The sequence below is a fragment of the Grampus griseus genome (assembly GCF_964374135.1).
Source record: "Grampus griseus genome assembly, chromosome: 1".
NCBI classification, from domain to species: domain Eukaryota; kingdom Metazoa; phylum Chordata; class Mammalia; order Artiodactyla; family Delphinidae; genus Grampus; species Grampus griseus.
Genome location: NC_139017.1, coordinates 109,577,192 through 109,592,396, shown reverse-complemented (window position 1 = coordinate 109,592,396; position 15,205 = coordinate 109,577,192). Strand labels below are relative to the sequence as shown.

General features: G+C 39.7%; 1 protein-coding gene across 3 annotated transcripts; it reads left to right on the top strand.

Moving 5' to 3' along the window:
* The first annotated feature begins 290 nt into the window (after window positions 1-290).
* DNASE2B (deoxyribonuclease 2 beta) lies at window positions 291-14,364 on the top strand. Of its 3 annotated transcripts, XM_082673899.1 has the most exons (6): window positions 291-674; window positions 3,669-3,846; window positions 7,689-7,770; window positions 10,097-10,258; window positions 11,605-11,802; window positions 13,894-14,364. In XM_082673899.1, exons 1-6 carry the CDS (start codon window positions 562-564, stop codon window positions 14,232-14,234), a joined length of 1,074 nt encoding a protein of 357 aa, XP_082530025.1. In that variant the 5' UTR covers window positions 291-561; the 3' UTR covers window positions 14,235-14,364. The 3 variants fall into 3 exon arrangements, with proteins under 3 accessions (XP_082530025.1, XP_082530027.1, XP_082530026.1); XM_082673901.1 differs by lacking the exon at window positions 3,669-3,846 and having other exon boundaries at window positions 301-674; XM_082673900.1 differs by lacking the exons at window positions 291-674; window positions 3,669-3,846 and adding an exon at window positions 6,631-6,640.
* Window positions 14,365-15,205: the final 841 nt, after the last annotated feature.

Genomic DNA, 15,205 nt, shown 5'->3' with positions numbered 1-15,205 from the left:
ATTTGCTCTTTTTTTGAAGCAAGCCTTTGAAGTACCCTTTAGGAAATGTTTCCTTAAGATAGAGACTATTACAAGTGATAGATCCTAATTATTACTAAGATATAAAGTTTTGTCATTTTTGTGTAATGTCTGAACCACAAACATTTGCTCTCAGTCACAGAGAGACAATCATAAGGGAAAAAACATGAAACAGATTTTATTCAACATCTATTTATCAATACAGAGTTCTCCTGTCCACTGAATTTCATACTACATGATGTTTACTCCCAAGAGTTAACGATACATCCCTTTTTTCTTGCCAGGACTTTTTGATGATGTTGCAAACTATTCAGCAGTCAACAATTCAGCACAAAGGCATTCAGAGTCACGTCGGCATGTTGTGACAGAATCACACAATTACATGGGATTCATCCCATTCTGAAAATGCCTAAACAGCAAATGGCAGAAGCAAATGGAATCAAATGTCAGAGCCAGCACAGTCTGAGAGACTTGAAACTCAGACTCCACGATCCATGGGGAAAGTTTCCTGCTGTGCCATGGAATAAAGGTGCCAGATAGAAAATGACAGCAAGACTTCTAAGAACACCCCTGGCTTTGCTCTTCCTTGGCTTCTTTGGGATCCTGAAGGCGACAACAATATCGTGCAGAAACGAGGAAGGTGAAGCTGTGGATTGGTAGGTAAATGAAATGTAAGGCTTGGTGCGTGCAGATAGAAAGCCAGAGTACTGGTGGCTAACTGGTGCACTGTGAAGTTCAGGAGACTTCCACTCCACCTCTCCCCTTAAAAAGAAAGCAAGTTGAAGTGTATAAATGAGCCACGTATCCAGATAGGGGTAGGCTTCTGAATGAGAGAGCTTCCCTTTGAGAAAGAGCCTAGCAGCCCCTCGTGGGCCTGATTCATGCTCTCAGCAGGGCAAGGCTGGTGGCCACAGAGGTGCATTAGAGCTGACAGCTTCTCTCAGTTGGCAATTTCCTTTAATTGCATTGTGGCTTTCCTAACAGAACCCTTCCAACATCCTTTTAGAGTTGATGAAGGAGAGAGGTTAATTTTTCCCTGACACTGGAGCGTTTCCTTATGTGAAGGAGAAAGAGGGCTTGATGGTACAGAGCACTGTTTGGTTAACCTTATTTATTGGACAGCACAGACAGCTGTTGGAGTGGGTGGTAGGTCACCAGTCTCCTGCAGTGTCAAAGAGACGAAACACAGCTTTGCGTTACAGTCATGGATTCTCCGAAAGCTTTGATCACTTTTTCACTCTTTAATTAGGGTGTTTAGGTTAGCCTTTATGGTTGGCATCAAGCTTTGTGTAAACTTCAGGCTAGAGAACATAGATCCACTCAATCAGTCTCTCAGCAAAGAGTTACTGAGCTCACACCAGCCCTGTGCTGAGTTTTGAAAATACAAATATGAACAAAACATAGTTCTTACCCTCGAGGAGCTCATCGTTATGTGGTAAAGGCATATATGGGGCATTAGATGGGGCATTGGGGAGGATAGAGCCCAGAAGACTTCTCTGGGGAAGTATTAGGCTGGCCAAAAAGTTTGTTCGGGTTTTCCCATACCGTCGCACGGAAAAACCTGAACAAATTTTTTGGCCAACCCAATAGTTTTGAGCTAAGTTTTGAGAACAATTATGCGTTAGTTATAAAAACAAGGGAGATGCAAGGGCATCTCAGGTCAATGAAGAAGCAATGAGGAGGTCCAGAGGCAATAAGCAATGGGGAGAGTTTGGAAGCAGTTAAGTAAAGTTGGCGCTTCGGGAGAACGTGGGGAAATGGCAGGAGGGGAGAGGGGAGCTTAGAGAGATAGGTGAGAGCCAGGTCATGAGGGGCTTCATGTGCTGAACTGCTGAGTCTGAACTTGACCATGAAAGGGAGCTACCGACAGACTTCAGGTGGGGACTTGATAAAGTCATATTTGCATTTTAGAAAGCCCACTGGCAGTACTCTGAAGGCCAGCTGGCTGGGGACTAGTCTAGAGTCATGGAAACCAATAGGACTTCAGCAGTGTTACAGGTGAGAAGAAGTATGGACCCAAGTTAAAGAAGAGGAAATAGAGAGGAGGAACACGCTGAGAGGACTCGGTAATGGATAGGCACAGGGGAGTAGGAGAGAGGAAGAAGTTAAGAAAGACTTGCAGGTTGCTGGCTTCTGTGACTGTGTGGATGTGTTCCCTAAGAGCAGGGGATGAGTAGAGTTGTCGCAAAATATTGTGAACTTGGTTTCGAAGATATGGAGTTGGAGGTCTCTGAGACATCTTTGTATTTGGGTTTATCTAGACCTCAGCATAGAGATCTGGGCTAGAAATAGATTCAGAAATCTTCAGATTATAATTGGAGATAGTCACCCAAGGAAAATGTTTAAAAGCACTAGTCCTTAATTGGTGTGCCATGATAGTTGACAAACATTTCACTGGTGGGCCACCAAATTGTGATCAATATATAAAATTTATTTTTGCCACAACCGAATGGACATATTACTTAGCAATATCTGTCAGAGAGAATGCTGTGCTAAGCAGACAGGGAGGCACAGTCTCGAGCTGCTACAACTACCTGCGAGAGTTAAAGGGCAGAGGAACGTGAGGTCAGCATCAAAGAATAATTTCATGTTTCCTGCCATGTGTGAGGACTTGGCCCTGAGAGTAAGAAAGCCTGGACAGGGCAGGAAAGAGCATAAATGGAAGCATAAGACTGATGAGAACCAAGTGACCGTTGAAGCTTTTCTCAGCAGTGTGAGACACTATTGTGGGGTAATAGTGAATGCATTACAATGTTTGGTCCAGTGTGAGTATTTGAGGGTTAATTGTGGGGTTTGTGCTATTAAAGAGTGTTTGGCTAGAACTGGTCAATTTTGCCTTCCAGGTACTTTTGACAATGTCTGGAGACATTTTTGATTGGCACGACTTGGGTAGTACTGTTGACAACTAATAGGAAGAGGCCAGGGATACTACAATGCACAGAGCAGGCTCCCAGAGAATAATGGGGCCCAAAATGTGAATACAGCACACTGAGAAACCCTGGGTTAGATGATCCAAGAATGGCTGAATGCCATGCGGTTCTAACAACCTCTCCTCCCTGTGAGATAACCAAAGGAGATATACAGATAGGAGACAATAGTAAAGAAAGCAAGGCATTTACTCAATTGGCTAGTCTTGGACCTGAATCCTCAATGCAGAGCATTCTGATAAACTGAGCTGAAGAATGTGGCTTAGGCCAGAGGCTCAAGAAAGCCTCCACTGACTCTGATGACTAAACCCAAATCTCTGACCCAGCCAGCCCACTACAAAGAGATGAGCATGCCAAGCACCTAAGGCAGCAGAGAAAAACAGAGAAGAGAAAGGAAAGGAAAGAACAGAGTTCTGTTCTTTCTGTGGAAAGAACAGAGAAGCCATTCTCAAAGTGTGCGAACTTCTACTACGGGGATCCCACCCCCCCAGGCCAGTAAATGTTTTTAGAACACGTACAGTCAGATTTGCATTTCCTTCATTGGGAAGGAGCAACAGTAAGGGTAGAAAGAGAGGCAGAGAGCTTGCGCAAATCCCCTTCCTTAGACTTAGAGGCCTTCTGTGAAACATAAGCGAAATGATACATTTAAGTGCTTGACACAGTGGCTGCCATCAGGGAAGGAGTTAGGAAATGTTAGTAATTCATAATTATTTCTTTTGTTAGGTTTACATTTTATAAGTTGCCTAAAAGGCAAGACAAGGAAAGTAGAGAGACTGGGGTAGAGTACCTATACCTAGACTCTGCAACCAGAAGCTGGAGAAGGAGTAAGCAACTAATGAATACCACCAAGAGTGTTTTGGGAAGGACATTACAACAGCTATATGAAGCATATGCTTCCGAGGTATGTTATAGTTATCATTTATTTGAATCATATAAAATGCATAATACAGACTCCAAGGCTTCCAAAAGATTTTAACTCCTTGTCTACCCAGTGCCCAATCCTAGCAACTGGAAGTAAGCTAGCTCAGAATCTGAATCAATCTAACTAAGACCTTAGGGAATACATCAACATACTCCATAGCAATGCCAAATTGTTGATATGTTCGGCACTATGTCCAATGGCATCACTGGGCAAAGTGTGAACTAATTGCATATTGAAATCTTTTGGCTGCCAAACTCTGCCAATGTGCTCAGTACTTGCTTTCTTACTCCTTTAATGGAAATAGAGAGAAGAGCCCTCTCCTATTACAATGCAATATAGATCTGTGATCAATATGCCATGAGTTATGGGTTGTTTAAGCCATGGTGGGATGAGTTTGGTGGGAAAAGTAAAGGGTTCCACTTGGTCTTCCTTTTAATTAATCATTTTCAAAATAGTAGGTTGAGAGCTAGGGCTCTAGTTCAAGGCCCTGGAACTAACTTGCCTGAATATGGAGCTTAAACCTGCTATCTGGACTCCATCAGGCAATGAGTTAACTACCTCAATGTGGGCAGTCTCCCAACATTCCAGGCACCATCTGCTGTTCAGTGACAAGATACTGCTTTTCAACCAGGGGTGACAAGTAAAATCGAACAATAATTAACATCCAATTATACTCATCTATGCATTTCCTAACAATAATTTATAGAGAAGTAAATATGTAAAATAACTCAGCACTTACAACGTGCTGGGTCTTTACATATGTCAACTAATTTAATCCCCACAACAATACTGAGTTAGACTCTAGCACCACTATTTGAACATTTACTGAAAATATGCAGAGAGCTGTCACCTTGTGCACAAATATCCACTTTATTCACCTGTCATTAACACCAGCCATCGGAGCCAAGTTACAAAGTCAAAACTTATTTGTAAGCTGTTTGAGTACATGTGATATTCCAAACACTGTCCTAGAGGCTTTTAGAAATTGTTCATTGTCAGCAACATCCCTGTTTTGAATTAGTCGATTATTGTGTAAAAGCAAAACTACCTATAGCTGCTTCTGCTTTCCAAGGTTGGGGATGGAAAACCTGGAGTAGAACCCATCAGTGAGAAAATAAACACATTCATCCCCTCCCAATTGCAGACTGTCCAAGAAGAGAAAGGCAAGAGCAACACTGCAGCCTCTGTCATTTATCTTATTTGGGGAAGATGGGTCTTCGTTTGGCAAACTATAATAATGATCTTTGGAAGTGCAAAAGTAGCCCCAGAGCCTAGGAGGGCGTGAGAGCTAAACTGCTCTGCAAAATAAAGAAGGGGTAGATGGGAGCTAGGAATTAAAAAGTATACAGAACATGGAGGGAGATTGGAGGCAGGTCAGCTTGGTGATGTAAAACCATTCAATGTTTCATACCTTCTGTAAAACCTGCTCACATGCAATGTCTTGAGTGGTGGATTCTGGGAAGAAAATGGCAGTAAAGGGGCTGATTTCCATGTCTGATTGGCATGGAGCCCAAAGAAGAACAACCAAAAAGACTGAGTGTTCTCTGGAAGTTGGAACTATGTGCCAGAAGTGACCATGAGAACACAACTTCCCCACCTTCTGATCTGGAATTGAACTTCTGACAGAGAGTAGAATGCAAGATCAGACCAACTGGTTTTAAATCTCAAATGTCAAGTTATGCCAATATTGGGGTTATGTTGGAAAATATCCCTTCTTTTGCCTTTGTAAATGAGAACCTTCCATATACCTTGATAATAACACTTATCAAACTATATCACAGTTGCCTGTATTTACCTGACTATTCCCTGCTAGACTGGGGTCAGAGACCGTACCCTTCTTATTCAACATCCAGTAGTCAAAATAATTCCCAACATAAGTGTTAAAGGAATAAAGATGTCCTGGGAATTTGCTGGTGGTCCAGTGGTTAGGACTCCATGCTTCCACTGCTGGGGGCTTGGGTTGGACCCCAAACCCTGGTGGGGAACTAAGATCCTGCAAGCCACGAGGCCAAAAAAAAAAAAAAAAAAAAAAAGGTCTAGAGGCACAAGCCTAGGTCTGCCTATTCTTCTTTTTTAATTTTAATTTTATATTGGACCATAGTTGACTAACAATATTGTGTTAGTTTCAGGTGTACCGCAAAGTGATTCAGTTATACATATACATGCATCCTTTTTCAAATTCTTTTCCCATTTAGGTTATTACAGAATATTGAGCAGAGTTCCCTGTGCTACACAGTAGGTCCTTGTTGGTTATCTATCTTAAATATAGCAGTGTGTACATGTCAATCCCAAACTCCCAATCTATCCCTCCCCACTATCCTTCCCCCACTGGTAACCATAAGTTTGTTCTCTAAGTCTGCTTCTGTTTTGTAAATAAGTTCATTAGTATCAATTTTTTTAGATTCTGCATATAAGCGGTATCGTATGATATTGTCTTTCTCTGTCTGACTTACTTCACTTAGTATGATAATCTCCAGGTCCTATTCTTATGTCATGATTTTTTCGCTTTATGAGAGAGCTTCTTTTCACTAGAGCTACATCCCATTTACCTTAGCTGGCTGTTATACCTCTGGTTAGAATGTTAAACTTCATCTATTAGAAGAATTAAGTTCCTTATTGAATTTTCCCAGAGGCCTTCCACATTGTACCCCAAAGGCACACAATGGCCTTGTTACCGCATTCCATACAGGCTCACAGGATAACTAACTGTCAGAGTTCTCCAGTGGAGAATCTGAACACCAACGGTAGCGATGGTCAATTACAGAAAATGCAGGTAAGAAAACAGCTTAATTTCCTAAATATTCCTAAACATAGTAGCCAAGAATGCTGTAGAGACTATGTTGTGCCTTTTTTAAAAAAATGGTTTTAGATTATATCAACTAATGAAGCAACTGTAAGAAACTCAGTTATTGATTTTTTTTTTTTTCTGAGAGACAAGCAAGGGTCTTTTTTTAAGGGGATGGGTTGTCCTTTCCTGCTTTTAATTATGTCACTGAGACTTTTTAATATTGACATCATTGGCTTCATTAAAAGTCACTGCATCATGACACAACTGAAATGGAACGACACAGAAAAAAATATAAGCGAGTTTCCAAAACATGACAAACAGATACTATCAAAATAATAGCTTCACTTTCACTCAGAGATTTGACCAACTGTTTGGGGAATGTACTCGCATGTTGCCTTACCAGAGGAAATCCATTATCACATTCAACTATACCACTTTTTTTAAGCAGGAAAATGTCAAGTTGAAAAGGTGAAATGACAGGAGAAATGAATTGAAGAAAAATCCTCCCCTATCAGGGAGCTAGTAGAAGCAGAGAATGAGGAATCCTGATTAAACAGGAAGCTATGACCAAGCAGTGAAACACAAAGTAGACAGAGGAAATCAGACCCTGACAGGCAATTCTGCATTGTGCGTATAATATCAATGGAGAAAACTTAGCTGTAATCCTTGGCTGGTTGTTCCTACTGCATTTCCTGAATCAATATTTAAGTACCCCTTTATCATACACTAGTTGCCAGAGCAGAAACATGGGTCCAAAATAACTGAAATAGGAATATTGCCCTCACACACACATCACAACGCACAGGGCTCCTGTCACACAAGACAAAACCACGTGTGGTTGAGAATGGACTTCTTGTCCCTTGTCTTGCACGTCACAGAATTCATATCGATGGGAAAGCTGCCTATTAGAACGGATGACTTCTCATGTGTATTAATGAAAGTTCTGTATTGCAGGCCGGGTAGCTGGTAGAAATGTTGTGAGCATTTATGAGTGAAAGATTTATGCCATTATAACCCTAAAATGTCCCTGCAGGATAACAGCACAGCCTATCTAATATACAATGATGGAGTCCCTAAATCCATGAATTACAGCAGAAAGTATGGACACACCAAAGGTATGACAAAGGCTCTTATTTTCTCTTTCCTACTGGAAATCAGTATTTTTGTAAACATTCCATCTTCAGTAGTCTTATACTCCATACTAAAAAGATAGCTTTTCTTTTTAATGGTCTGTGTTATCAAAATGAGTGATTTCTGTATCACAGGTTATAATGATATACTTTGACTTTGCAATATCCTTCTCACAAATCCCATTTTATTTCTTAATGTATCTTTTAATATATACTTTAAAGAAGAAATCCAATATTGACTACTGGGAATACCAGCCAGACTATATATATGTGTGTGTGTGTGTATACTGTACACACATTTTAGTCAGGTTTATAGAGGTATAATTTGCATAGAGTAAAATTCACCCTTCTTAGTGTCAAGTTCCATTTGAAATACAGTAAAGATTCTTGAAAAAGTATTTAAAAATATTTTTTATATTATAGTAATTTTTGTTGTTATATATTTTGTTCTATAATTATAATAATTTTTATTATAGTGATTTTTGGTATTTTTCAATTTATAAACTATGTATATATATGTTATTGAAAAATTCAAAATGATAGTAAACAAAAAATCTGTAATCCTAATACTCATTAGATAATTACACTTAATACTTTCTACTTTTTCTATGATACATATTTTGAAACATTTTTATAAAACTATTGTAATGACTACTTCAAACTTTTTTCAACTTAATATACCATGAATAACTTTCCATGGCAACAAGTATTCTTCAGAAGGTTCCAAACTCAAATGTCTTCAGAGGCAGGCAAGTGATGTCAGCAAGCCAAGGGGGCTGAACTGGCAGGTAACTAGAGAACTGGAGAGTATATACTTGCTCTAAGGAAGCAGTTACTACTCAGCTTGCCTTATGGGAATGCAATTTTTCCAGAGAAAATTAGAGTTTGTGGGAAATCTCTCCAGTTTTTAAATGTTGGTAATAAATTCAAAGTTTTAAAAAATACTCTGCAAGCATAATAATATGTATCTGCAGGCTAGATTTGGCCTGTGGGCTGCCTGTTTGCAACCTCTGATTAAGAATATCATTTGTAATGGGTGTCAAATGTCATGAGCATTGAAAGCCTTTGATTTAGCTAAGTTGCCTTCTTCATGGTCCTATTTGCATGGAACCCAACAATTTTTATAACATGCCGCATTCTGCAACCTCTCCTTTACCAACCTCCCACCACCATTTTCGCTCCACCCTGTTAGTTGATACAAGGGTTTAGAAAAAAGACTGGAAAAGGAGTGGGACCTGATGTCACATTGGGGAGTTCCCTGCCAACAGGTGTCCCGACATCCTGTGGTATTTGTACCAGGAAGTTAGGATTTCAGACAAACAGCAATACTCAGCTGGGCCGAATAGAGTCCCTGAAGATCATCCAGTTCTGTGAGGCAACTGAACTTTGAACATTTACCATCTCGACACAGGTATTGATTCCATAGCCACTGACAAAGTCACTGACAAATACTCTGCTTCCTTAAAGTGTGTTCTTTGAAAAAGAAATAACTGGCAGGCATTTGGTTTCTGTTCTAACACTAAGGCAAACATGACTTTTATGTCTCCATGGTCATATGCAAACTGGAAAGTCTAGTTAGCATACCAAAACTGTCTTGATATATTTATAAACACAGAAATAGTCATAGATGCCTGTTGGACAGGGTTCTTTGTGCCATGTCACAAGATGATGAAAATCTTTCTGTTTTCTTCTTTTCTGGCTTTCATGTTAGTCTGCTCTAGAGATTTTTACTAAATACAATTAACTGGGGTGCTTTAGAACATGGCTTCCCTGTTTTTTTTCTCTCTGCCTCTTTTGTCAATCTTGTGGAACTGGGTGAATTCTGCACATAAATGAGCATCAGTTTCTCACAATAAATTACTGCAAGTACATGTTTTCATTTGATATTTTCTCTTTCAACTCTGCTTTTTAGCTGGCTTTTGAAAATAGCTTAGCTGCTTAGCAGTAAAGACATTATCTGAAGCTTGCCAGGTGACTACATAGTCTAACAAGGTCAAATACCAATTTAGCAAATTTGCTTTCTGCCAAAACAAATTTTCCTTGTAGTTTCAACATGAAATGCCTCTCAACTCTTCACAGGGTGGCTGCCCTAGCTCCCTTTTGTGGTGGGTTATTAACAGTAATGGGGCAATATGATGTGTACCTGAATTGGTTCTGAAATTATTGAAAAAAAACGTGATCCTTGTAATTATTAGCCTAATAAAAAATTAGCCTGAAGTATAAAGGGCTTAAATGTTGTAGCTTTGAACTCTGTTTTTTTTAAAGGAGCTTTGTTTTTCTAATTTATCTGTATTTACTGTATCTTTGGTAGGTTTACTTCTGTGGAACAGAATCCAGGGGTTCTGGTTGATTCATTCCATTCCCCATTTTCCTCCAATTCCTGAAGAAGGCTATGAGTATCCACCCACAGGGAGACGAAATGGACAAACTGGCATCTGCATAACTTTCAAGTACAACCAGTATGAAGCAATAGGTAACACTAGAGTGTGTAAAAAAAGAGAGAGAGAGAGAGAAAGAGAGATAACAATATTGAAGAAGGGCTTTGGAAATATATTAATAAATTTATCACTTCATTTGCTTCTCTATTCATAAACCCTCTGATACCTAGATTCTAATATTGGCTTTGGTGAGATCTCGGGCAGGCTCACTTACTGGACCTTGCTTTCCTGGTCCACCAATGAAGTCTTTGAACTTGATCAGAGACAGTAGTTTCAAATGTCTACAGGGGCCAGGCAGGTAACAAAAATGGGTGACACAGGTGGACATTGCATAGGCAGTGGGGACAGTGACAAACTGGGTTGTTGACTCTCCCCTAGTTTCCCTCAAAAGCTTCAGCTTCATTATACTGTGGTTCTGTGGGAATACAGACCTACATCTCCATATTTTTTAGAGGAAGCAGAAACCTAGGGGAGGATGTAAGAATACAAGAGAGGGAAGGAAAGAGGGAGATAGATCCTTTGATTTTCAAATATGGTCTCAATCTTTTTTATTTTTTAAATTGTGTTGACCTCATGTTGCCTATAGGCCACCAACATGACACTTCGGAGCATAAACCAGATGATCTTCCCTTAAGATCTCAAGCTCAAAGGGCCAAAAATACTTGGATTTGGAAAATCCAAAGTAGGAATAGGGAAGAGAAGTAGGAATGGTATTTTACCAATCACTTTTTACTGAGGAAGCTGCTAAATAGTAAAGAGTGATTATTTGCCTCTGGATATAGGAGGTTTAGAATATTTTTGTTTTTTATCAAATTTCCATCTTATGGAAAGGATTATTGAGCCTCTCACCCAAATTAAGCCCTAGTCTAACTAGCTGAGTTCCTATAATGATTAGAGAGCTTAATAGCATAGAGATTAGGTGTGCATGCTGATGAGTTGGTCATTCTTGGAGCTGGATGATCAGTACATGGGTGTTCTCTACTTTTGTATGTGTACACATGGGAGAAAAAACACATGGCCTCCAAGACCAGACTGCCTGGGCTTTAATACCAACTCCTTCAGTTACAAGCTTATAACCTTAGGCATGTGACATAAATTCTCCATTAATTTATCTATAAAATGAGGATAATGATAAAAGAACTTACCTAATAATAAGGTTGTTCTAATTAAATTAGTAAACCCACATAATAATGCCTGGAAAGTAGGGAGTGTCAACTATTTTAACCAAAAGTTTGAAGGCTATTGGCTTAAAGAAGGGAATACTTTTGCTTTTGTTTTTCATTCTATTTAGTTTTTTAATTCACAACAAGACCTAAAATACCAACAAGCATTTCCATTTGTGTCTTAATTCTCAACTTTTCTTTCTTGTTTCTTGATTCAGATTCTCAGCTCTTGGTCTGCAACCCAAACGTTTATAGCTGTTCCATCCCAGTAACCTTTCACCAGGAGCTCGTTCACATGCCCCAGCTGTGTGCCAGATCCAGCTCATCAGAGATCCCTGGCCGGCATCTCACCACACTTCAGTCAGCCCAGGGACAAAAATTCCTCCATTTTGCAAAGTCTGATTATTTTCTCGACGGTATGAAAGCCCATCATCAAACAATATGCTATTACACTGCTGCTGGACTCACTTTGGATTGCAAAGAGGAAATATTCTGATTATTCAGGGGAGTAGAAGTAGAAAAGGAGGGAGGACAAAGAAAGGAAAGGGAGAAGGGACACCAAGGGCCAATTAAAATATTAGCCACTTGAATAGAAGGGTTGCTGATCCAACCACAAAAGTATCTCACAACCATCTAGCCAGAGGCCAGTAAAAACTCAGTCTCCAGCCTCAGCTGGGCACAGAACCAAGCTGTCTCCTTTTTCTTTCACTCCCTAAGTAGTTATTTTAAGCCTTCCTTACCCTCAAGTCCTGCCTCTTCACCTTTTCCTTCATAGAGAGAATAGAAATCACCAGAAAGAAACCACTTCAAGAGCACACCCCACCCTCAACAATCTAAGCTATTTTCATTCTTTTTTTTACCAGTTTTCTCTCATCCAAACAGAAGCAGTGCACTCTGTGCCCTGGAACCTATCCCAGCCTCAGAATACTTTCATAAACTCAACCTGTTCTCCCTCTTCTACTTCAGCTCTCCTGCTCTACAAGCCCCTTAGAATATAAACATTCCTAAAAACCCTCCCTCAATTCTAGATTCCCTGTATCTCTGGTTTTTTTCTTCTAAATTTACTTTTAGAAAACTCTTCAGGGTCTTTACTTGCTCACTGCTCCTTGACTACAGTCTTGCTTCTCTGTCTGTAGACCTTACAGTCTCTCTCCAGTCACCAATGGCCATCTTAATTGACCTCACTGTCTTCCTCCCTTCCTTCCTTCCTTCCTTCCAACTTCCTTCCTAACTTCCTTCCTTCCTTCTGTCCTTCCTTCCTTCCTAACTTCTTACCTTCCTTCTTTCCTTCCTAACTTACTTCATTCGTTCCTTCATTCGTTCCTTCCTTCCTAACTTCCTTCCTTTCTTCCTTCCTAACTTCCTTCCTTCCTTTAATATTGAATAAAATTTACTGAATGCCTACTACTTGCCTGTGTTAGGCATTAGAGATCCCAAAATTAACAGGACAGAAATAGCTTCCGCAGAATTTGGCACAGTTGGAACCCTTTCTTTTCTGAAACATTCTCCTCCCTGAGTTTTGGAAGTACACAGTCTTTTGGTCTTCCTCCCACTTCTTATAAGTCTCTTCTGCCAGGTCCTCCTCCTCTGCATACTCCTTATGTGACTAGGTTGCTCTGTGGTCCTCTACTTACCCTTATCACATATACATATTCCTGCTAGGTGATTCCCAAGTCTAGATCTCCACCCTAGACCTCTGTTCTGACAGAAGTATTCATCAGTGAGTGGGACATTTCTGCTCGCAGGGTGGCACAGCCACACAAAATTCAACACGCCAAACTCATCTCATCATTATTCCTAACATATCTCACTCTTTTTCTCATATTCTGCATGGTCCCCTAGAACTCTTGACCCCTCTTTTTTTCTCTTCCGCCTTATCAAATCATCAAATTAAATCAGTTCCCAGTCCTTAATAACTCACATTTATCTTACCCCCTCTAAACTTTCTGCCATGGCCATGGTTCACACCTGTGTTTGTTACCACACTTATTGTGACAAGCTGGTGGTTTTCCTCTCTCCAATCTAATGTAGCCTTCCCAATTCATCCTGCACATTGCTTCTCAATCGATATTTATGGTCATAAAGCAGTTTCTATTAATCCCCTAATAACACTCCTTAAAAAATTTCCCACTGATTTCAGGAAAATTCAAACACTTTGGCATGGTTTATAAAGATCTCTAGATGCTGGCCTCTGGTTAGTGCTCTATCCTTATTCTTTCCAAAGGTCTTTTCAGGAGAAAAACCTATATTGCTCTCTTGTATGTGTGGAATAGAAGACATTTTCAGAGACAAATATCATCCTAGTAATAATGATAATAACTTTTATTTGCATATCACTTTAGCGTTTATAAAATGTTCTCCTATCCACTCTCTCAGTCATGTTGTTATTAATGTGCTTGTGACATCCACATATCAGGGGTGCGTGATGATTCTATTCCTGAGATATTTTCAGGGATTTATCTAAGTTTAAATACTAACCTCACTATTTTTCTCTTTATAAACTCTAGACATCTTTGCAGCCTGGATGGCTCAACGGTTGAAGACTCACTTGCTAACAGAAACCTGGCAGCGAAAGAGACAAGAGCTTCCTTCAAACTGCTCCCTTCCTTACCATGTCTACAATGTCAAAGCAATTAAGTTATCTAGACAATCTTATTTCAGCTCTTATCAGGATCATGCCAAATGGTGTATTTCCCAAAAGGGCACCAAAAATCGCTGGACATGTATTGGAGACCTAAATCGGAGCCCACACCAAGCCTTCAGAAGTGGAGGATTCATTTGTACCCAGAATCAGCATATTTACCAAGCATTCCAAGGATTAGTTTTATATTATGAGAACTGTAACTAAACTTGGTGAAAGGACACATGTGCTATCATTTTCAACACTGATATGGTATCTTCTTCTACTAGATCTATTCTTTATATATTAAAAGCCTGTGAATTTACTTATGGTCCACATAGCATCAAATAAAATGTTTTTCTCCCATGCTTACCATTTTATCTTCCAAATAGTGGCAATTTATCTACTTAGCATGTATTTATTTATTTATTTTACATCCTTATTGGAGTATAATTGCTTTACAGTGGTGTGTTAGTTTCTGCTTTATAACAAAGTGAATCAGCTATACATATACCTTTATCACCATATCTCCTTCCTTTTGCGTCTCCCTCTCACCCTCCCTATCCCATCCCTCTACTTAGCATTTATATGCCATAAACACACTCTGTTATGTATATCTAAAGTGAGAGTAGAAGGAGTGAAAGAAAAAATTTTGTTCCAGATTAGTCAGCTCTCAATTGTCCATGGATTGACTGGCCATCTCTTAGAGTAATTTCATCTTCACAAAGAATTCCCTGACTCTCCTCCTCACCCCTTTTTGAAGAAAAAAACATTTCTATCTCTCTGTACATCAAACTACTTAGTCATATTCCTCCTAGAGTTCTTTTCAATGGTTTATGGTCAAGTCTAATTGGTCATTCTTGAGCTACTACTTACTAACTGTACGATCTTGGACCATTCACCTGAACTCTCTGAGCCTTGGTTTTCTTCTCTATGAAATGGAGATAATATCTAGGTATCTTCAAGCAAATAGCACAGAGCCTGGCCCAGTTGACACTTAAAAGACTGATGGAATTTGAATGTGAATCCCCCTACAGTGAGAAAAGACAAAAGAAAATTTAGAAATGAGTAATATTTTTCCAAAAGGAAAAAATAAGTCAGGGACTTCTCCGGTGGTGCAGTAGTTAAGACTCCATCCTCTCAATGCAGGGGGTCCGGGTTCGATCCCTGGTCAGGGAAGTAGATCCCACATGCGTGCT